Source organism: Seriola aureovittata, chromosome 6, assembly GCF_021018895.1.
Source record: "Seriola aureovittata isolate HTS-2021-v1 ecotype China chromosome 6, ASM2101889v1, whole genome shotgun sequence".
NCBI lineage: Eukaryota > Metazoa > Chordata > Actinopteri > Carangiformes > Carangidae > Seriola > Seriola aureovittata.
Genome location: NC_079369.1, coordinates 6517963 through 6542193, shown reverse-complemented (window position 1 = coordinate 6542193; position 24231 = coordinate 6517963). Strand labels below are relative to the sequence as shown.

Here is a 24231-nt window from a genome sequence, read left to right as displayed (position 1 = left end):
ATCCCTACTAACTCTATCAAGTAATTGATAAAGCACTTTCATGTTCATATTGAAGCATTAAACTCAAACCCAGCATGTACTTTGTAAAGGTTACTGTTGTAAATCACCTCAGCTACTTTTGTTTTTCAGATACACAACAGCAAGGTCAGGTACCTAAGATCAGGTACCTAATAAGATAAGAGGAGAAGCAATAATATTTATGACCACATAAAGATGTGTAATGTATGTGTTATTCAAGCAGTAGTTCTAAACAGCTATACACTGTGTCTACCTCTCTGTCTGCTAGTGTTTTCTGAGGCCCCTTCTGCTTTATGTGTGTGTGTGTGTGTGTGTGTGTGTGTGTGTGTGTGTGTTTAAATACTTACTGAGAAATGGGTCAGTTTCAGCAGTGGATTTCTGGCACATGTCATCAGTTCAATATCACATTTATAAGCAATTCTCATAGAACTGGGGAAAATGATTTAGTATCAAGCTCATAAAACATGTTTTCAGAGCTTTCTGAAGGACCCGTAGTCTCCAGCACCCCAAACATAAATGTACATTTATAGAAAACTACAAATGCATTATCAATAAAATATTCTCAATGTCACAGCCCTGCAGAATCTCTGTGGTTTTCTCTCTCCCTTGTGTTTTTGTGTTCTCCCCCTGTTGTGTTTCTGTGTTTGTGTGTGGGCGTGGCTTCCCTCTCCTGGCTCCTGGCTCATCTCCACACCTGCGACTCATCACTTCATCAAGCCTGCAGTTCAAATACCTCGGCTGACTCTTCACTCATCCCCAGACTGTTCATTCTACCATGCGGTGGGCAGCTCTTGGCCACCTTTCCGCCTTTGAAAGATTTCATTGTACTCAGTTATAGCTCTCTGAAGGGGTTTTGCTTCATGTACTCTCATGTGCTCTACAACCAGCTCCAGCCAGTCTCTGCCTGCCACACCATCTCACCAGAGGATCCTCCAGCCACACCACCAGCCGAACTCTGCCACTGCCTTCAAACCCCCCTCTGCCAGTCTCCAGCCCACACCAGCCTACTTCATTTCAATAAAACCACTTTTCACTCCTGACTGGATCCAAGAAACTGAAAAACCACCACACCCAAGTATCAAAGGTAAAAGTGGTTGTTATGAATGCCTCCTTTTATACTATTATTTTATGACATATGTTACATTGCTCTGCCATCATTATTGATATTTTTACATGTAAGCCTTTATATGTAGCAACTTGGTCAAGGTGGAACTGTTTCATATACCTTTGGGTAATGTCATCTCTAAAAATGTACCACATTAAGATGATCACCCTACTCTGCTTGTTATGAATGGATCCTTTTATACTGTTATCGGGTAACTATAGCAACTATAGTAACTATAGTTACAGCAACATATGAATCTGAAATTATACTTCATTACTTAAGTGAATGCATTTAGTTCCTCTCAACCACTAGCAAGATGACATGCATGCCATGACTGATGGTCACCTTTGCATTGCCCCATGTTGGTGAAGTCAGTCTGAGGCCCTCCTCTCACAGATCTGCGTTGTTCCCACTTTGCGTTCCCAGGACCCTGAATCATCCCACAGATGTTCTCCTCCTCAAAGTCGCAGCTGTCCACAAAGCTAGATGACTTGGCTGTGGAGCGGGAACATTTGAGAGCGAACACTTTCATCAAGGTGTGTGTGTGTGTGTGTGTGTGTGTGTGTGTGTGTGTGTGTGTGTGTGTGTGTGTGTGTGTGTGTGTGTGGTGTGTGTGTGTGTGTGTGTGTGTGTGTGTGTGTGTGGTGTGTGTGTGTGTGTGTGTGTGTGTGTGTGTGTGTGTGTGTGTGTGTGTGTGTGTGTGTGTGTGTGTGTGTGTGTGTGTGTGTGTGTGTGTGTGTGTGTGTGTGTGTGTGTGTGTGTGTGTGTTGCTTTGATGGAAACTTCTTATGTAAGAGATTTTAATCAGGACACGTTTGATCAACTATGCAACTATGTATGATGGATTGCCCTCAGTTTGATAATTAATGGTGATATTGCAATTAGCAAAGCTGTGACCATGTAAATATGGTTACATCATATAGTAAACATCGCTTAAAAACTGGCAGCGAGACATGATGCTACTTGAGTTTACATGGCAGCTTCAGAGGAGGAATGAAAACTGACAACAAACCAGTAATGGACCTGAATAAGATGCTATAGAAGCCTGTTTGACTTAGTGTGAGGAATGTTAATTTACTCATTAAAATATGGTTCAGTTGCTATTTTCTCCTCATGCTGCTGGATGAAGAATGGCTGAATAATAAATATATGATTGCCTTAGCATTTGTCACATCTCCAGGGTATTTATGCTTCCTGGGGTGTATTACTAAAGGCTAAAGATTATTGCCCAAGATTATCAATACATATTAGCATCAGTTTGTGCCAGATACACTCTGATCCTTCCTTGTAACTCTGCCAGGTTATTATGGGACAAAAATCATTTTATGAGGTGATTTAGTTTAGTGATTTTAGTTTAGTTCAAACAACCAAAGGACCCTTCCAGTGCAGGTTTATTTAGCCCATTTACTGCAGATCACGTATATTTTACACAATGGCATTGTTTGTGTTGTTGTTTTTCTTTTTTTGTCTTTTTCAGTTTGATTTTTTTTCAACATGTCCGTCCTCATGCCTTCCCTTTTTGATCCACCATTCTCATGAACTGTTTTTGACATTTTATCAATTTCTGTGATACTGTTTGGTAACGCATACTTTCCACACGTTTCAAATCTCATCACATTTTGGCCGTTTTCATTGGTTTTCTTCTTCATGCTTCTTCATTGTTTGCTTCATGTTTTAAGGGCAAATTCACATTTTGTTAACAGATAATTTTATCCATTTGTGTAATACTGTGAAAACAATATCGTGGTAAAGCTGGATAATACATAATCAATGTGCACTGCTGTCTGTTGCAGGGTGCTACCACTCACGGATTTGCTAAATTCATGAACGTTAAATTTCTAGCGGCTTGTCTAGATCTCAGTTAGAATGATTGCACATGAACTGAGAGTTATTCTGACAGCAACAACAAGAAGTAATGGCAACTAAATGGGGCTGTAACTGTATCGCTACTTCACTAACAAATTAACTAACAGATATTGTAACAAATCACTGAGGGCAGTTTTCAAGACATTCTTCAATTACCAGCTTGTTATTGTAATGCAGCTAGCTAATGTATCTACATACCAAGTCGTTCATTAAAATGTTAGCAAACATGTCACCACAGACAGTTTATTCCAGTTTATACATTATATTACAACTGCATGCTTTTATCATCCAGTGTTAGCTACTCCAAGAAGCTAACATCACAAAAGTGTTTATCTAGTTTAGCAAGGTATTTCTTTGACACCTTACACATCGTTAGAGTATTTAGCCAGTTTTTGCTGCTTGAAAAATCACTTTAATTTACTTAATATGACTTATAAAGTGTGGAGTAGAGAAACTATCTGGATGTTTTCTAATCTGCTAAAATAAGGAATTGTTAGCTGGCAGTCAGGAACTGTTAGCCAACAGTTCAGTACTATTATATAATGGCAACAAACTGTCACTGAACTCTTGAAGCTGACTTTACCGTGTTCCTATATGATTACAATATACTGACTGTATGGTAGGTGTAACGGCATCGTGCACTAATCGGAAGGTCAGTGGTTCAATTCTCAGCTCACCCAGTACACATGACTAAGTGTGCTCCAAATGTGGCTTTTAATGTAAAGCAATTTGAGTGGTTGATAAGACTTTGACATTTACATCACGATATGTCAAACATCTATATGGTTTCTTCAATGAAGGTAGCCTGTCTTATTTATGGTTTGATGTACAAAGTGACAAGATGAGATGACTTACTGCAGTTGTAGAGACGGTTGAGTTTGGTTAGGTCACTAGAACTGAACCCCATCCTTTGACCAATCACATCCTTGAAATGGGGGATCTTTGTGACGATGGTGGGCTCAGAGCCAATGCTGAAGCCGTTCTTACTGTAGTGCATCACAGAGCCGTAGTCATAGGGAACGCCCAGAGCACTGGACTCTTTGTCATTGTGTTTTTCAAAGTTGTGTTTTTTACCTGATAAAGGCAAAAAAAATATGAGGAAGTCTCTTTTTTTGATTTTGACAAATATGGATGTAGCAACAGGTGTTTTGCAAATGCCCATCCTACTGAGTTAAATGTATTCATATATTAGGCTAACATAAAGAGAAAAATGCAGAACATAGTTTCTATACACTGTACTGTAATTCAAGGTGTTATGGATAAATGTTACCAGTTTTAATGCGATCCCACATGATGTTGACATAATCGTCACGGTCAGCTCTGGACTGCTCATGCCAGAATCCAAGAGCATGCAGGAACTCGTGCTCAACAGTTCCGAGACGATCACAGTTACTACCAATGGACAGCCGCTGCTTTCCCACAAGCTGGTTGCCTACAGAGGAGGAGCACCTGCAGAAAGGGGAAGCGGGACGCAAGTTTGTCTTTAAATAGTCAAAGCGAAAGTAAAGTATGTATAAGTATAGTAAAGTATAAACAGGTTAGCTCAGGGGTTGGTTGGGCTGGTTGGTGTGGATAAGTCTTTTTGAGTTCTCTATTGTTCCAGCTGTTTTATAGGTTTGGCTAACCAATATAAGTCAATGTTACAACAAAATTATTTTCAGGCTTAAAGACTTTATGTCTACCTGACAACACCAACGTCCTTTTAGCTCTATTTTGGTCTCCACTAATTCCTGAGAAAAAGATTGGGCTCTTCAGCTGCTAAAAGCTCCAATGTAAGCACCTGCTAGTGGTTTTTGTTTGGTGCTGGGCAGTTAGTGTACTGTGGGTTTGAGTTTTTTTCACTGAAAGCAGCTGCCTGTTGCTGCTGGAAACAAGATTAATGAGAGTGATGAGACTGAACAAAAACAACAAAGTTGTAGGCTGCAAAAATCAAAACAACGAGCTGGCTAATAATCTGTTACTAGGACATGAAAATATCAGCTAGTGCAGCTTTAAACATTTGTTGAATGCAGCATTATATGCATGGATGTATGTTGTGACATCATTTACAACCAGCAAGCATGAACTAAGCAAAAAACTGAACACAGAGCAGTTAAAAGTTTGACTCACCCGCTGCCTTTGTACACAGAGATGTAGTTCTTCTCTCCTTTCCATGGTGTGAAGTCAATACAGGTCTTCAGTCTGTACTGGTCAAACGCCTTCAGGATCACTCCCTTTGCATTAATTTCTACATGGTGCAAAGTGTAGGACAAACGAACATGAAGAAGTGTGATAATTGGATGCATCCATCCATGGTACGTACTGTAAATGTGGGTTTCCATAACAGTGTCTTACCCAGACTGTCCTCCAGGTAGTAAGGAATGGTTGTTGGCCAGCGGTACTTATCACCAATGATGGAGTTTCTGCTGAAGGTCTGACGATAATGAAGAAAACAAGATATAGAATGAGAGACTGATGAAGGAGAAACGGCACAAAGTTAAACAGACTCACTTAGGCAATATGTGTTTGCAAAGTGCTGGCCTTTCTTGATTGCGATGCAAAATAGTTGTCCTTCAACACAATAAGGGTTATCCTCACTATCTAAGCTTGTAGTTTTATAAAACCTCAGTATCACTCAAAACAATAATACTTAAGAAATATGTTTGTTTGCTTTTTACAAAACGGGACCTGAGACAAGTTAAGTTGTATTAATGTTGAAATTATAGGCAATGTATTGTGTCTGTACATTTTAATTATTCCAATTATTTTAACAGGCGAGCAGAAATCTTTGCACATTTATAGCAAAGCCATATGACGATCATCACATTAATAATGTTCATATTTCCCAACTTCATTTCTTGCATATACTGTTTAATATGTAGTCATATTTGTGTCTCTACTTTGGACACTTCACACAGAAAAAAATGTTTTGCATGCAATAAATGATTTTTAGAATTTTTTTAGAGCAGGTAATTTCTGATTGGCTGTTTTGTCTCCAATAGGATCATCTGCCACTAAGGAAGTAGGGAAGCACTCTTTACAAAATATAAAATGATGCATTAAATCTTTTTCTGTGCTCAAAATATCCGATCATGGACCCAAAATACCAGGTTCCCACAGGCCTGAATATGTAGATTACTTAATAGGATTTGCATCAGAGTCCTTGGTGTGTGCACACACTAACTTACTTCATCCTGTTCGATGTCTCCCTCCAGCAGGTCCAGCCCGGCCGCTGCAAAGGAAAATCATGTTTGTTAATCAAACTCCTCAGAATCCAAGACAAAACAGAACAAAACATAAATACAGAGTTTTCAAACCTTCATTGATGTCGAAGATGTCCCAGTCATGGCCTTCATCAACATCAGTCTCTGCAAATGAAGAATCGGTAATGATGAAATTACAGTACTACTGTCATGATGTAGATGTGTGGACATGAGACATATTTAACATTTTATCATATATTCATTTTAAAAACATGTTTAGTCTTAGATGCTTAAATTCAACTTGATAGCCCTTCAGCCATCAGCATTCTTACTTTTAAATGGAAAAAGTGAAATTTTTAATTCTTGTTGTCTTGAATGTACAATCTACTGTAAATGAATGGTGCATGGAGAGCTCAGGTGGGACACTAGTCAGTTCAGTGCTAAAAGACCAGAAGTGTGTAGAATGAAGTGCTGCTATTGACTAAAGACTTAATCCAACACTGACTAAAAATCATCTTATCCGACTCACCTGTTTCTCCTGTTAGCTTGGCTGCAGTCTGTAAAATAAATTCAAAAGCACAATAGTTCATAGAATAAATGAGGGAATTATTTAATTGCGAGACTAAATGAACTGACATCCTGCCTGTCAACAGAACATTAAAACAATGGCTATATTATGCACCAAAAATGCAATATAGATTATATTATATTTACATACCAAACCCAGACCAAAGAGCAGGATCAGGAACCTGAGTGACATGGCTCTAGCTGCACACACACACGCAGTAGCAGATGAGTGTTGGTTCTACCTCGTCGAGTGTCTGCGGAGAAGTTGTGGCTTTGTTTGTTTTTTTTTTTTGTTTTTTTTACAGCAGAAGAATGCAGCAATGCATGCAACATTCACATGATCCAATTAGCATTTCTTAAGCCCCTATCTATGGCTCCTTCCTCTGGGGCCACCCAAGCCTGAGCATGGACAAACTTTACAGTTTTAGCTCATTACAAGTGAAGAGCTTTGCGTTGTAGTGTGCTTGAGTTAACAATATATTTCAGGGCTGTCAGGTGACATTTGAATTATTTTTCTCTTCACTTAAGTGTCCTGACATTTGAGAATGAGCAGACGAAGGTGTGACAAATTCGATATTGATAAATGTCTCGGCATACGTTTCAACAGCTTTGACAATGTAATGACATTGATTTTGTAAACACTCATCTTTGACAGATTTAACTGACGTGAACATTAAAAGTAAAATTGCTTTTTCACACATCCCATCAAATATTCATTCACTTTAAATGATTCATGCCACAATAAATGGTAACGCTGTTTCCAAGCAAATTTTATTTGAAATCTTGTCTTTATTGTAATGGAAGTATTATCTGATGATTTTCAACTCCTCTAAACATATTTTGTTGACATATTGTATGTCATTTAACTCCAAAATGACTAATTAATCAAACTCAGTCATAGGAAATAGACTTGGTTGGTATTGGTTTCCTTCTTGGCAGGCCATTTCCTGTTTAAAGCAGTTGTAATCATGTGCAGAGTACTGTATCTGACAGGCTGCCACCAACCCATCCGCTATCCCCACAGCTTCAGCAGAATAATGTTCAGTAGAAAACCTTCCTTCCTTATAATTTCAGCTGTTTATATAGCTACGTGTTTGCTTATCCACTATGATTCTTTTGAACTAAAGAACAATTCAAGTTCTTCAGTTCTCTCAGAAGCAGTGGTCCAACTTTATTCTGCAAAACAAATTTGAAGACATTGTATCAAATCAACTTGAAATGAAAAAACATCATTTATGACACCAATTCATTGCAAAAAAAATCCTCTGTAAAACTCAGAAGGCAAAGATAAGAGAGAAGAGAACCCCAATGATTTTTGTACTCCATAAAATTGGGAGTTTGTGAGAGATTTGAACCCCCCTGTCTGGCTGATGCTCCAGCACAGTGAGCCTGAGTAAAAAGAGAGGACAGGGAGGAGGATGTCAGGGTTAGATTGATACATTGGTTATCAGAGTTTGGAGTAATCTCATGAACCAGGCCTTAAGTAATCAAAGAATAAGCCACTAACTGAAAGTTAAGGCATAAAGATGAGTTTTAAGTTTGGATTTAAAGGCCTCAGTAGAGTCAGACAGTGTAATCTCAGGTGGGAGGTTGTTCCAGCCAAAATAGGCCCAACTTAGACAATAATTCCACAGATATTAAATAAATGTGTTCATTTCAGTTAAATCACAGTCCACAGTGTCAGAGTACAGACTTTCAAACATTAGAACAGTGGCTAATAAAGTGGCTTTTTTAACATAGGTCCTAAACTGCAAATCTTTTTCATCCTATGACAAAGATATAGTAGAGCATTTAATCATGGCTTGTTGTGGACCCAGATGGTCTAAAATGCACATTTTGGTACCAAGTTACAATTTAAGAAGGTCTTTAAAGGAACAGTTTGACATTTTGGAAAATACCTATTTCATCCACCATTGTTATTCAGGGAGGATTGACTTATCATTAAGCTCTTTTACAGCAATGCCCTGAAATCACATTCACATGCTAGAGTGATATACAATATATGATAACAACAGTCACATTGCTAATAATAATTAGATAATGAATAAGTCGAATAAAACAAATAACCAGCAGGCATGTCTGGCAAGAATGGTACACAGGAATAAAAACAAATAAACGACTGTCAAGTCTATCGAGAAGGATTGACAACAATAAAAACAGTCTAATTTAAGAAATATTAAATAATTGTAATTTGTTCTATTTGTTGGGTGTGAAAAACTAAAAGCTAATTGGATATATATTTGCTTGCTTGCTGAGTTACTTAATACATACAGTTCAAATCTGTATGTTAGAAGAAGCAAATTCAGGTGGAAACAGTTTGCCTTGACTAAACAAACAACGTATAATGTGTTAACTAATGCGCTAAGCTAACTGGCTATAGCTTCATATTTAATGGACACTGGACACAATGTAAAAGAAAGCGAGTAAGCGTTCTTCCCGAAAGGCTGAACAGCAAGCAGATGCAGAATAGCTCCAAAAACACACTGTCACATTTGCATACATCTAACAAAATTAAAGACTGGCCAACAACCGCAATGTGACTTATCATTCAAAGATTGTTACTGAGCTTCAAACACTAGCTGGTCCCACTACTGTCAAACTGCAAACCAGCATCCCTTTATCTTCAGCACTGTCTGAAAAATATTTAGTGTTCATTCTAGCTGCTGTTAGATTGTCACCGTTACTTTCCTTGAATCCCAGAATTCCTGCTGTCACAGACAGAGCACATCTGGCCTCATGAAGCTGCTTCAGTTGTCCCCATGTCCATGTAACACATGGAACACCCATCTGAACTTGCAGCCTTTCTGCCCTTCACCTCTTGATACGGCTCAGTCGCTCACACATGATGGACAGGTACTGGGTCAGCTTCACCATGGCGATGATGAGGGTTCCTCCAATCAAGGTGCAGGTCGGCCAGAACAGGGAGTGGAAGACTGCGACCCGACCGTAGATCGGAGTCAAAATGGCACTGTCCATCCTGTCGGTAGGGTCCATGAAACACTGAACTGTGTGCTGAGACCGCAGACGCTCAGAAATGTTCTGAACTATGGCGTGTGTGGCTGCATAGTCCTTACGGCACTTTGGGATGTAGAAGCACTGAGGCAGAGGGAAAAAAGAGAAAATTGAGTGAAACTTAAAGTTTAGTTTTTTCTCTAAGAGATCGCTCTGTTATTACAGAGGTGTCTGGTCTTGTGGTAATCTACATGTATTTAGGATCCGGAAGTGTTTTGGCCTTTCACTCATTGAGCACAGAGTTCAAAATACTATATATATATATATATATATATATATATATATATATATATATATATATTCCTGTTGGTTTGGTCATTTTCCAATATATAAACATATATATAGAATAACAAAATTTTATTTGCAGATTAAAAGTTTAGAATAAATTAAGACGAGAAACAAATGACTCTGCTTAGTCACTAAATTACTACAATACGAACAGATTTTCAAACAGTTTAATCCAACAGTGAATAAAGTAAAAGAGAAGTATCATTACCACTATGAAATAATTTGCCATTATCCTAATAGTAGTAAGTTCTGCATAGTCCTGCTGTCGTCTCCATAAATTACAAGAATTTATTTTTTTAATATAAAAAACCTGTATTTGTTTGTTTCCACTTATTCTGATTAATTAGATCTGTTCAGGTTGCAGGTGGATGTCATCAACTGTCAAACTCTTTACTGATAATGATGTGAATAAAGAAGTAAGTTGGTGCTGCAAAGTACCTAACCTGAGAGTTTATGCCATGGCTTCCTGGGACAATTAAATAGAATAGAGCCATTCTTAATACTATTAATAACACTGATGCTTTTCTTGCCATAGCAAGACATAAAGTCAGCAATGGATGAGATCTGTCAGGCAGATTCTCTTCATATACACACACAGTCCTGAGAAAGAATCTAATTAGGCAAAGTGAAAACACCTGTGTGGATGGGCGGGGCATTAACTTTGCTTGACTCCAAGAATACAATAAGCCTATTTAAAGAGCATGAAAAACAATATGTAATACTGATACTGATATTTACAAGGAGAACTCACAAACAGGCAATCACGAATTTGTAAAACTCGAGTAAAAAAAATAAACACACATAATTGAAACTGGTAAACGTTTTAGGCGGCAGCAGCATTATCAGTTACCGAGTACCTCAGGGTTGCTGTCTTGCGTCTCCTCATTGTGCAGCAGTCGCACCACTTTCCCTGACGAGTTGAGGCTGACATACACCTGGAGACAGGGGTAACGGGAACTCCTCCAGCACTCTGCTCCACAGCTGTACGAACAGTTTACATCCCACATGATGGTCGAGTTCACAATAGTGCAGCTAGTCTCATCTGTCCACACACTGTGGAAAAAGGTGGCAGCGGTGATTTCCACTCGATGCGGGGATCATATCTTGGCATTGTGGCTAAAAGTGAGCATGCATTTGTTATTTTGTAAACTGAAAGTGTTTTCACCTGTCAGAGTAGGAGCGCAGTATGGTGATTCCCAGGACAAAGTACATCATGACAGAGAAGAAGACCATGCTGAGGCCCAACAATATGGCTCTGTCCTCTCCTGCTCTCAGAGCCGTCACTGTCTTCCTCTTGTCCAGCACTTCATACTCACGAATCTTCTGGTAGATGGATCTGGAAAAGGTTAGCATCGAAGCTGCACCTTGACAGTTTCCTCTCTTGACACCTGTCCTTGTCAGGCTTCGGGGTAAGGTGACAAACTTTGTAGTTTCCTTGAACTACGTCTACCACTGTAACACCTGCCTCTTGTGTTTAACGTTGGATTAGCTAATTTTGCAGCAGTTGAGTACTCTACAGGGCTCGTGGAACAGTGAGCAGAGAGTAGCAGCTCAGTCTATTTTTATTAAATTACATAAGGTTTTGGGTTAAAACATGTCAAGTATTTGACATAATGCATATGCATGATTTCTGCAGTCTACCGGTAACTTTATAATCTTTTAACGCGTCTTCAGTACCTGTCTGCTTCCCAGACACCTTACAGAATCTTTAATTTCCTTATCAGATACTCAAGTTCCTATGAGGCTGAAGACTACATGTGAATGTATCCCTGGGCTTCAGAATAATCAACATGAGTTCAGGTGGGTAAACCCTTTGTCTTCTTTTTAAGTCACATCTGCAAACCCTGTTATTTTTAATTAATACACTATATAATTTATATTTTATGCATGACTTGATGCACTGACTTGAATTCACTGACACTTTCACTATTTATACTTTGAATACTGTATCTCTGGCACTTCAGCTCATCTCCATCTGCTTTCATCACCACACCTCAACTGTTAATTTAACTGTGAGTCCTCTCTTACCCTTCAGCTGACAGTTTAACTGCTTTCAGCCTCTGCCCATCGACTGACCTTTCAGCTCATTTCTACCCTTCAACTTACAGCTCAAACACTCCAACTGACATTTCAGCTGCTGTCACCGGTTACATACCAACTGACACTTCAATTATTTACAGTGCACACACTTAAAGTCTCTCTAACACTTAAACTTCAACATAAATTATAATTATTTAATCATTTACAGTTTAACTGCTTCATCGCTTTATCTTAAAATGACGCTTCAGCTACTTGCCTACACCTTAACTGCTTTCAGTGCTTTACTTTTCAAATAATAGATCTATGACTTTCAATCATACATTCAAACTGGCATTTCACCTACCTACAGGGCTTACCCTTGAAATTAAAATTACATTTCAAGTACACTTCAAAAAACATTTCAGCTCTTGTTGGTGCTTACACTTCAACTCCTTTAAGTGATTCAACTTAAACTGCAACTCCTCATTCAACATTTAAAGACATTTTAACATGTTCACACATTTAAATCCAACACGCCTCCTAAGAAAATTTAGATTTTACTAGTTCAAACATATTTCTGCATTGACATTAAAGCAAACACACGTGAGACAGGATTCATTACCTGCGGTCACTTCTTCCATCCGTTGCTTTACTTCCTGCCCATAGAAACATCTTATCTGAGGCATGTGGGAACTGTAGTCCACTGTAGCTGCCGGAGGTGTTGACCCACCTATGAAACATACAGATACTGTGAGACAAAAACCTACAGACCTTATGCAGGACCTGACCTCGGTTGTCCTGATGGTCCAGGAGAAACAGTCCAGAGGTGATGCAGGCTATAACAACTCTGCTGTACATGTGTAGTTCACATTTAAACTCTATGCTCTGATCAAGAATTGAGGGCACAGATTACAATTTCAACATAATTCTACACCGATTTTCTCATGACAAAATGAGTTGAAAAGCATGTTTCCTGTCAACAATATATCTAAAAAATATCAGTGACTAAACTGGTCTAAAGTGCATTTTCTAACACAGTAATGCTGAATATATCAGTTGCACAGGAGTGAACAGACTGCAGGTAACATCAAAGAGGTGAAAACAACCCCAGCTGGTTGTCAAGATGTACGTTCATGTGTCAACACTGGCCTGATCCAGCATGCCTCGTAATAATTTATGACGCAGGCTTAACAGGTTTCTTTCATCAGTCATCAATAAGAGTCCAGCACTCACTCTTGAGTGTCGTCAGCTCAGTCCTTTGTACATGTGTTGTAAACTGCTGGTGTAGTTTACTCACTGTTTTTTAAACACTAATGTCAAAGGGTCTCCTTTAAATTCCACGAGTCTTCTACACGTGAGCTGTAACTGTAGTGGGGTAGGGTAGTGAGGAAAACAGACCACTGCAATAACGGCTGCAATGACTTTCATTGTTGACATTTTTTAAAATTCTCAATTTCTCCAATACCTTTACACGGCAACTATAGTGTAATTAAGGTTAGAAAAAAGTTGTGGTTATGAAAAAATAAGTTAAGATTAAAGTATGGTTATGGCACCTGAAACAGTAAGACATTGTAAATAAGGTTAAGCAAACTTTAATTGCAGGCAGGAACACAAACTCCAGTCTCTTACATCAAAGTCTGACACGCTACTAGTATACACCCATCCACCACCCTGACCTCCACATCCCCACTGTCTTCCTCGCTCGCTATGAAGGTCACACTGCTTGTTGTGTTGGCAGTGAACATAAATCGTGAGGTGCAGATTTATTCAACATGAATGTAATTCCTTGGCTTGGCTTCCTTGGTTGACTGTTTTTAGGTCATTGTGTTTTATGCCTATTGAGGTTTAATTAAACCAGTCCAGAGTAACTATCAAATATCTGTAATGTGACAGCATATCAATCTGCCTGCATGTCTTCCTGTTTGTGTGGAAAAACATGTAACCTAAAATAAGTGCGGGGCTGACATTTCCTGACATGTGTTGGTTTGATTTATGTGTGATGTGTGAGTGTGTTGACTGACTGCATGCCCACACAGGTCTTCATGTGTGTCTTTGAGGGTTATATTTGTCTAAAGAGAGTTATCTTGGTAAACTAGCGGAAAAACTCCAGTGCTACACACCCATGGAGTGGTATGTGGAAACACATAACTGTCATGCCTTCACAGTTTAAGAGCTCCTGCACAAATGGAAAATGATCTCCGATAAAAGCTGCCATCGTGAAGGTCAAACAACAACGTCACTGGATCTAACACTGGATGTTAGAGGAACTAACATCACACAGTATAATGCCAACTCCAGCACTGTGTTTTGTTCAAAATGTTTTTCTACATCTGTGTCTTTAAGCCTGGACAGCGGAAATTAGACACGCTGTCTTGTTACTTCTCCTTGTAACTTCCAAACAATACTATGACAATACTATGACCTTAAAGATGTTAGAAAGACAGACTCAAAGGACAATGGATGCAGGTGGATGTAGCTGCAGCATCAGTGTCTATGCAAAAAACGACGGAAACCTTTTACTAAGGTGATTCAGTAGAATGTGTAAAACTCTAAGCGCTGTGATATATTATTATTATTACATTATATATTATATTATTATATTGGTACAGTAACTGCTAATTGGATAATGCACCGTTGGGTAGAATGCAGTCATTTAAGGTGTGCTGGTTGACGTGTCAAATTCACTTACTGCTAATGCACTGCAGCTGAACTATATTGTAAATGTAACTGGCTGGAAGAAATCACCTTTGCCTTTAGTTTAAATTCTGTATTAAAAGAAATACATTTAAAAATTCTTTGCAAATTTGTGGTTGCCACAGTATGATTGGTTAGTTGTCTAGTTTGGTTGTAGTTATTCAAATGCCAAACACAATATCTCAAATCCTCGATGTGCTTAGGTTTAGGCACAAAGACGACTTGGTTAGGTTTAGGAAAAGACTGTGCTTTGGGTTAAAATAAACACTTCCTTAAGGTTAGAGGACCTTCGTCGTCGTGGTTACAATAATAACCATGCCGTTAAGGGTGTGGAACAGCTATGGATGAAATAAAGTTTCACAAGAGAAATGAACAGTGGTCTCTTAAATTAAAGTCCTGCATTTTGTGGACCCATCATCCTCTTAGCATATTACTCTATATGAACCTGACAGGTGAGATCAGTGTCTCATTATAGTTGGCAGCTTTTAATATGACAGCGTTCATTTTACGTATTATTATTAATATTTATCACTACTATTATTTCTTTTAGTTAAGGGGAAACATATACCACCACTGTTTACCTCTCCTCTCCAACATACTAAATTCACACTCAATAAACCAATAACATCTGAAAGACCTTCAACACCCTAATCAATATTAATCAATATATATCAATTATTAGAAGCTGACTAAAACTTTCAATAACTTAGCAGCTCAGTAAGTTTTCACATTTCAGACAAGACCATCCATGTTTTTCACAGAGTCTGGAAATGGAAGTTGATATGGGGTTAAACATGAACAAGGACAAACAGCAGACCAAAACATCAGGAAGCTGTTGTCACCTGGCTACTAAAGCAGGAGCAGTCAACATGTCAGGAATAAATATTGAGTAAGACATGCTTCAGTACACACACTTTCACACACAGACATGCTCAGTCTATAAAAGTAAAAGGCCATGAATAATGGACCACCTGATGGGTGCCCGAGTCAATATTTGCTTATCCCAATATATGTATGCTGTCTGCTTGGTTGTTTTCAGGAAGGCCTCGCAGAGATCTTAGCTGCAGCTTAGTGACAGTGCAGGTTCACTTAAATGTACACTGGGGATGAGATGATTAGTGTAGGGACTGAAAGTGAATAATTAAGATTCAAGGCGGGGGGGTCAAGGCCCACAACGTGAATCACAAGGGTCACAAGGTTAAAAACAAGATGGCATAAAAACATGATTTTGCTTCACAAGTTATGCTATTTTTTCTCTGATGAACATTTTTTATTTTAATTTATTTTATGTCCAATTTTATTAAAGGTTTTCTCAATTTATATACAAAAGCATTGTCAGATGTGACTTATTACCATAACTGACTAACTATGAATCTGGACACTCTTGAATGTCTTGATTAGAAATAAATATTACTGATTCATGTTAAGTATATCACTCTTATTAAATAGATACATAACAGTATTATTTTATTTGTCTGTATTGATGCAAAAGCAGGACACAAGCTTGATACAGTCATGTCTTGTTTAATGTAGTGTACTGTACAGAGGACCAACAACAAATGAATGTTATAATGGACATTTGGTCAATTTAATACTGCAGTGAAGGAAGACAGTGAGTACAGTCAAAAGATTCATTAGTCACAGCTCAACTCAGTCATATGTGAATTGGCAATGATACAAAATTAAGTGTATCCCGGCAACCACATCCTATTTTACAAATGCGTAGCATAAACTTTATAAGTCTGACATAAGTAGTGATGATGAAATGGAGCTCACCTGATTTCTGACTGAGTTGTTGGACAAAAGTCAATGGTCGTACTGTCGGAGCAGTTGTCCCCTATCATGGCAACTTGTATAAAACTTCCACTTCCATCCATGGGCTCATGTTAACCTTTACCCAAACTAGTACTTCCATTTAAGTTACTTAGAAGAACTGCTGCTCGAGAGAATTTTTTATTCCAAAGTTTCACCCACCATCCAATTTTGAGGAAGCTATGTAAACACTTCAGAGGAAAAGGAAAAAGAAATAAAAACAACTGCAACACTAGTTTCAAAATGTTGCCAGGGAATAATGGAAGTTACTCAGGATAAAATCCTCTGGATTCTGCTTAACGGAAAGCAGACCAGTGAAAACTGAGAAAAAACAGGAAGCGGTCAATAATGATCCATCATCTGGAGCTGTTCTCCAATTATAATCCACAAGTCTTTGTGGCTGAGGGTGAAAGAAGCCTGATGGCTGTGCTTTTGGCTGCTGCTCTGTCTTAGGTGTCAGGTCTCTATAACAGCAGTGTAACTGAGTTTACGTCAGCCTCATCAGCATCTGTCAGTGTGAATGTGGGCAGTGGCTGGGTTGTGTGGGTGTGGTCTGGGGATAACCATGACAATATAAATGCTCCGATAACACCAACATCTCCATTCAGTATGAAAAGCCTCTGTCTTTTCCTCCTCACACACTACTGACCAAACCTAGGTAAACAGTAGCTGCTAAATTAAACTTGATGCTATTTAAACAATCTGGGGCTGTCACGTGGCGGTTAGCACTGTCACCTCACTGTCACCTTCTTTGTGCAGCGTTTGCATGAAGTCCAAAGACACAGATTTGGAGAAAGTGATGCTTTGAATTGCCCACAATAAACCAAATATACAGTGTATTACTTGCTCAGCACCAAATGGCAGATGAACAAGTTTGTCAATTATCTGAAGGAGATAGAAAGAGAACATCCAGCAGCTAAAGAGGCAGATCTGATTTTTAAGGAGTGGACACCCAACCCTACTGCCATTAAGGTTATGGAAAACTCATGGTTAAAGCTAATATATTATGATTAAGATTTGTCTGTGGCTCGGCAAATACAACACTGTAGAAGGTAATTTCCCCTACGCAGCCATCCACCTCTCTCATTCCACACCCTTACTTTCTACTTTGCTACATAGGGGATGCACTGTACTAAAAATTAACATGTTGGGTTGCAGAAAGTGTTTCTGAGACCAAACTAGAAGTAAAAGAATATGAATATTGGACTTATATCCATCAAATAGCCACACACAATTCAAATTCTGGTGCATTAAAGCAGGGCCTTTTCCCTTTAGGGTGGTGGGTAGGTGACAGGGTGTGGTGGGTGAAGTGTAATACACTCAGTCAGTGCCAGTGATCTGCTCAACTTCAAGCTGACAAATAAATTTGGCAATTATAACAATACAATGGTTTCAGTCAGTCAGTATCATCTTAGCCTTCTGCTACTTTTTTCTGTGGTTGGGACAGAATCCAGATTGCATCGCAGCCTTATGTCTAATGTCACAATCCTGTGGTTGCAACAGCCTGACACCCACTTTGACCTTCAAATATACAACAGATATCTGAAATCATAGCTTTGTCTATGTGTGTGTGTGTACGCGAGTGTGGTGCTTTCAATCTCTAAGTAATACTGGGTAAAAGAGAAGTATGTAGAGTGATGCAAGTCATGCAAAACAGTAAAAAAGAAAAGCAATAATTCAAAGTAAATGTATGTTTAGCAAGTCTTCAGATGTAGCAACTATTATACAATAAGATTGTGTACAAGTGTTTCATAGCAGGCCTATCAGGTGGCAGTATTATGTGCTGTTGCGTTATTTATCCACCTTTCTTACAACTGTTAAAAAGTTGGCAGTGTGTCTTGTGTCATTAAAACCACAGGGGGAATATTTTCTGATGTGTTCATACATTCTACGCTATGTTCACATGCTTGTGCATTCTGTACATACTGCAAACTGTCCTCCCTGCATCCTTAGACATCAACAGCCACATACTACACCACAACAAACACACACACACATGCTGGATTCATCTCAAATGGTTCATGAGCCACTTGTCTCTCTTTGACACGTAAACCTCACGGCTTTCCTGGAAGGCGCGACCGTCAGGTGGCATGGTGACGGCACGGGTGCTGCCATTCTCTATGGCAGGGTTGGAGGACTCACAGACACACAGGCATGCCCCCCCCCCCCCCCCCCCCCCCCCCGACACACACATGCACACAGTGCATCTCAGAAATGATGTCATAGTTCTGTTTCTGGAAGGTTATCCGGAGGGCATGTGTTCAGGGTGTGTAGCCTGCAGTTGTCTTTGGCCACCTGACTGACCACAGAACAGGCAGCGAGAGTCTCTCACAGCTGTTAGGCCTGGTTTAGAATCAAAGAATCGCGGCTCATAAAATAAAGCCGCAGTAAAATGAACTTCTTGTAAAATCAATAATGGAGATGTACATGTGGGGTAAAACAAACTGGATAGCTGCTGTCACTTTCCCCCCTCTACACTTGCAGTATTTCAACTTGCATAGCCTCTACTGCTGTTACAGTGTTCACAATAAAGACAAAGTTAAACTTTATTTTATTCTGTTTTTAGCTTGGCATGATTGCTTTTCACACTAGCCAGTTCACCAGCTGAAATGACTGTAGCTGTTATGTTTTTTGTTCTTCCATTTTGCACTGCATGGAATGATTCATTAGCTTTGTTCCATTTCAGGGGCCACATCCTTCAGAGAATGCATTTTAAGAGTGACTGCGTCACAGCAGCTTCGCTGGCTGTCCCATTTCGAAGGCTCCTTCAAATGCAGCCTTCTTTTCCTTAGCTACAAAGGCTCCAACAGGTGGATCGTTTGTGGCCCAACCTATCCCAAAATTCATAACGTCCGATAATGAAAATAATGTGGCAGCAAACAACACCTAAACAGAGCCAGAGGATTACACTTTTAAATGTAAGTATTGGGTTTCAGCTAACGGTGCAACTGTTGAAAAACCAAGGGCCTTAAAACCTCAAGTTTTTGTAAAGAAAAAGCTGTGTTGTCAAGGTTGCTATAGGCAACAGGAGAGGCACTTTTGCTTGACTAAATTATACATTTTATGCCACCCAATTGGATTAGTCAGGAACTGTGCTCAATTTCTAGAGACATAGAAATGGATTACATACAAATTAGGTTCTTTGGTTCTTCTCAAATGAGTTTTGTGGTAAGTTTTGCAAATTTGTTACACAACAACAAATATGCACAACTATAGCACATTAGTAACTGCATTTTTACCTGATCTTGATGCACTGTATTGTTGAGGTGTCTTATGTATTTAAATCTAGTTTGAAAAACCTGTTTAATTAGATTACCACAAACTAACATGCAGAAAAATTCCAAAGTACTGTACAATGAAGCTACATATGTAGTCTACAGTGTACTCTTAATCTGGAGGGTACTGGAAAAAGCAACATGAGATATGTACAAAGAACAGAGAGTGGCAGGACCTGGGTGTCAATGGGCCCCACAGGTCTAGTTTGCTCCTATGGGTATGTTGCAGCACCAAAAACAGGAGTACCAGGCATCCTGGTGGAACATATGTCGAACTGTGTTGTTGCCACTTCATCACCCACCTAGATGCTAAGGTTGCAGTGAACCCAGTGTGAACAACAACTTGGTGACACTGGCTGACTAACTTGAAGAATCTTTATTTCACCATTGCCAAACAGAAGACTCCGGTTAATCAACTAGTGTTGTTGTTGTTTTATGTTTGTCCAAGACACAAACCATGGACCCACAACATCTTTCTTTTGATTCTAGCTGGGAACATTTATAAGATAAAAATACTGGGAAAAAAACATGAATTAATTGATTCATAATAATAATAATAATAATAATAATAATGATAAAAACAATGAACAAGAAAGTGTGATTGTTTTCCAACTTGGAATCCCCAAGTGCCATTGCTGCTCAATATGGCTGCCAGTGGGTGTTTTACTTCCCCTGAAAGACATCTGTACTGCAGCTGGAAAGCCAAAGTGAGATCTGATTAACACGCAACACTGGCTCATTGGTAGAGTATCAGTGTTTCTTGATGACAAAAAGAGAGAGATGGATGGAGACAGTGTGATGTACTGCAAATAGCATTAAAGTTGGCTTGTCTGAGACATATTTTGTTGTGGTGTTAGACTGAGTGCTAATGGCAGAGGAGTGGAGACAGCTGGTGTTAATGGTTCAGACCAGACTTGGTGGCACCTCACAGCGAGGTACCGTTAATGGAATGATCCACGACTGCTGGGGAGTCATTTTAGTACATGTAAATTAAATTATCAGCTGAACAACAGTTTACAGTAGCTCGGTGGAGGGTCAACTGAATTCAAATCTAATCAAAGTATTTTAAGACTTTAACAGGTATTTTTTTTGTATATCTAATAAGTAAGAGAGGGAAATATTTTCTCATTAATTTGCTTCAGTTTTTGATTATTCCTCATGCATGTCATGGAAGTAACTTGTCCAATATTTAATAATATTTATGTTAAATGACTTAATATCAGGCCAACTGTGATAAATGTAAGGATGCTAATACCTCATTTAACCACATGTACTAGCTGTGGAACAGTTTAGAAAAGTTCTGGTCAGAGAGAAGTCTGAGGTTTGTCCCTGATTAATGTTGAAGAACATGACCTGCTATTGTGAGAACATTCACACTGTACAATGCAATGAAAGAAAAAATCTGTTAAAGGGCCTATTTGTAAGTTTTTTCACTGTTGCAGTTTCTTGCCCCTTATCAGGTGGTGGTGATTGTCACTTGACCAGAGCTTCAGTCATTGCTGCGTTTACAAGAAAAGAGGTTGTAATACGTCCTCTGAACAACGCTACGTCTTCAGGGCAGTTTGGCGGCTACAGTGACGTGGCTAGCTGGTTAGCTATCACAGAAGTGATAGAGACAAGAACTGACATCGATGTTGTTTTCCACAGCTGGAAAAAGCTCTTGACAAGTAAAGGAATGAAGTTTGATGTTGAACTCACAACGTTTCTTCTAGACTGGTAAGTAAACAGCTGTTAATGCTAACGCTGGCTAGGTAGCAATAGCAAAACTTACAAATAGCTCCTTTAATGGTGGTATACTTAGCTGTTTCAGCTTTGACTTCTAACATTTTCTGTACTAAAGCCGCCAACTTTACTACACAGGCGAGATTCAGATGAAGCTGCAATGATGTGACAAATACAGTATTACACAAGAGAGATTCAAGCTGTTAGTGAAAGCAATTACATTTTTTGTTCTAAACAAAGGCATGACTGAGTTAGGTTACACATAAATATCATGGCAATGAGCTTTTAAACCACCGTAATGAAGGCAAAGCTATCAGATTTCAGAAATTACAGCTCACATAAGACAGATTGTATTGATTTTGTTTTCATTTCAGTTACTGACAGACAGCCATTACACAACTGAGAAAGAAGAGCTTTTACATAATGGGGAAACTAATCTTACAACAAGGTTGCACTTCTATGATATTCAGTTCACCCCAAACTTGTGGGCAGCGTAATCAAACACCAAAATGCCATTTGGGGACTTTTCTCCAGCAAAGGTTTTCTGCCTTTTGTCATCCAGTCTAGCGGTTTAAACTTACCTTCAAATGCTGCTGAAGTCAAAAAGTTTCCTGGCTGCAGGTGTTCATTTTCCTATTATAATCCCATGGCACGTTAAGAAGTGTCCTCTAGGCCGAGCCAACATGTGATATTCTGTCTATCAGGGACGGAGCAGCTCCGGCAGCCTTCAGCATGCCTCCCATAGTGCAGACTGACTGACGGCCATAATAGCCACACTGCCTCTCACTGCTCACAGTAATAATCAGTGTGTGATGGTGATTGTCTGTGGGATTTGGAGGAGAGAGACAGTGTTTGGTTAGGGATGGAAAAAGGGAAAGTGAGCAGGAGGAGATGAAAGACGGAGGGAGGAAAAAGGACAACAAATAGGATGGCCGAAATTACTACAAACCACATGATAAAGCATTGTAATGATTGAGGTTGAGGCTTCTCCAATTTCCTCCTGATTAAAGGCTGTTTTTTTTTTTTTGGAGGAGTTTGTCTTAACTGATCAAGGACAGAGGGTGTTGTATGTTGTACAGATTATAAAGCTCCCTGAGACAAATTTGTAATTTGTGATATTGGGCTATATAAATAAAGTAATTACAACAAAAGAAGATATTTATATTTATATATATCGCTACATAAGCCTCACTAACAAGTGTTGACCAATAAGCTTGCTAATACACCTCATGTCTTAAAGACCCACTCCAAGTTTTTAACCTCGTTAACATGTCCATATATTGTTTTTTTTTATGACACATCATCAGCAAAATAAGCAGTCAACGCCATAGCTGAGTACCTGCAGTGTACCAATGAAAAAAACAAACAGATTTGGACGTGCATACATCACAAACCTAAGGAACCAATCCTGTCAGTACAGGAAGCGAGAGTTTGCATTAGCACAACAATTTACACTCAGTTACAAACTTACTAGCTAACAAACAACACAAACAAATAAAAGATGCTAACTAACGTTCTAATACGTCTGCAAGTCGCAGATTTTGCGCAACAAACTCCTCAAGCAAGACAGGTTGAGTTGCTCTCGGTCAATTAGAGACGAATGCTGACTTGACTTGGTTGGACAGTGTGATTCCTATTGTATTGTATCGTTGAATGTTTGTACTAAGATGATGATTTTTGTGTTTGCTGCCTGAGCAATTGATAGGCTTTGTTTTTTGTACATGAGCTGTAAGCTTACAGGAAGACACACTGCTTCCAGTAACATTAACTGCTCTGACTCAGAGTGCAACAGAATTTAATGGGTCAGCGTCCTGTAATTACCACTTGTGGCTGCAGAGGCCGCTGTTGCTGCTGCTCAGCTATCAAATTACATAGTCTTGCTTTAACAGACAGATATGTCTGATTTATTTAATTTAATTTATTTTTTTACCAAGAAATACGTTTTTTAAGATTGTTCAGTGCTGCTGATGTTGTATTTATTTTACTGATATCCAACTGATATTATTTTTTCACCTGAAAAACAGAGGAAATATTACAGAGCACCTTAGTAAAAACATTTCACAAAATAATTCTTGATATTTGTAGTTATTCTGGCAAAGCATCGAAGAGTTCGACTCTTAAATCTGGGAGTGGATATTGTAACACAATATATATATACATAAAAAAACACCTTCTGTGTCCCATACTATTCTTTTCCTGTAGTTCATGTGTTAGTAATATTATATTAGTAATAAAATTACGAGACCAAAATGGTTGAATATGTAACCTTTTTGTTACCACACCCAAAGGCTGTATGAATAGCTCCGTTATAGTTCCCTCTCCTCTATTTGCGCTACTGAATGGAGAAACAGATCAGTGGGCTCACCCTGAGGTGCAATGGGCGCTGGCCTTTCTGAAGCTCCTCTGGTTCAGCATGCTGTTGCTGCGTTAATGTCTGACTGTCTTACGGAGAGGGCTGCCCACACACACACACACACACACACACACACACACACACACACACACACACAAAAACATTAGGACCACAGGATGTGCAGTGCAGGCCAATAATCATAGAGAGAGAGAATTGGAGGAAGTGGACGCTTTGCTCACTTTCCTGATGGTAGAGAGGGCGGCTGAGATTTAATGTTTTCATCCAGTTCAAACTGTGAATTTCCCTTGAGTTCAGACA

At 39.0% G+C, this 24231-nt stretch overlaps 2 protein-coding genes across 3 annotated transcripts in view; both read right to left on the bottom strand.

Annotated features, from left to right (window-relative positions):
- Positions 1–6809, bottom strand: part of LOC130171469 (meprin A subunit beta-like) — a 10627-nt gene extending 3818 nt beyond the window's left edge. The window contains exons 1-8 of the mRNA XM_056379499.1: positions 6701–6809; positions 6286–6336; positions 6157–6200; positions 5324–5402; positions 5099–5216; positions 4260–4438; positions 3845–4063; positions 1469–1618 (exon numbers count right to left, since the gene is read on the bottom strand). Of these exons, the coding sequence (XP_056235474.1) occupies positions 1469–1618; positions 3845–4063; positions 4260–4438; positions 5099–5216; positions 5324–5402; positions 6157–6200; positions 6286–6336; positions 6701–6809 (949 nt within the window). The remainder of the gene's footprint in view (positions 1–1468; positions 1619–3844; positions 4064–4259; positions 4439–5098; positions 5217–5323; positions 5403–6156; positions 6201–6285; positions 6337–6700) is intronic.
- Positions 6810–7504: 695 nt separating this feature from the next.
- Positions 7505–24021, bottom strand: si:ch211-247n2.1 (calcium-activated potassium channel subunit beta-2). 2 transcript variants are annotated; one of them, XM_056379502.1, is made up of 6 exons: positions 23926–24021; positions 22142–22383; positions 12680–12787; positions 11204–11374; positions 10896–11091; positions 7505–9834 (listed from the first exon to the last, which is right to left on the bottom strand). In XM_056379502.1, exons 3-6 carry the CDS (start codon positions 12727–12729, stop codon positions 9550–9552), a joined length of 702 nt encoding a protein of 233 aa, XP_056235477.1. In that variant the 5' UTR covers positions 12730–12787; positions 22142–22383; positions 23926–24021; the 3' UTR covers positions 7505–9549. The 2 variants fall into 2 exon arrangements, with proteins under 2 accessions (XP_056235477.1, XP_056235476.1); XM_056379501.1 differs by lacking the exons at positions 22142–22383; positions 23926–24021 and adding an exon at positions 16528–16992 and having other exon boundaries at positions 9550–9834.
- Between the last annotated feature and the right edge of the window lie 210 nt (positions 24022–24231).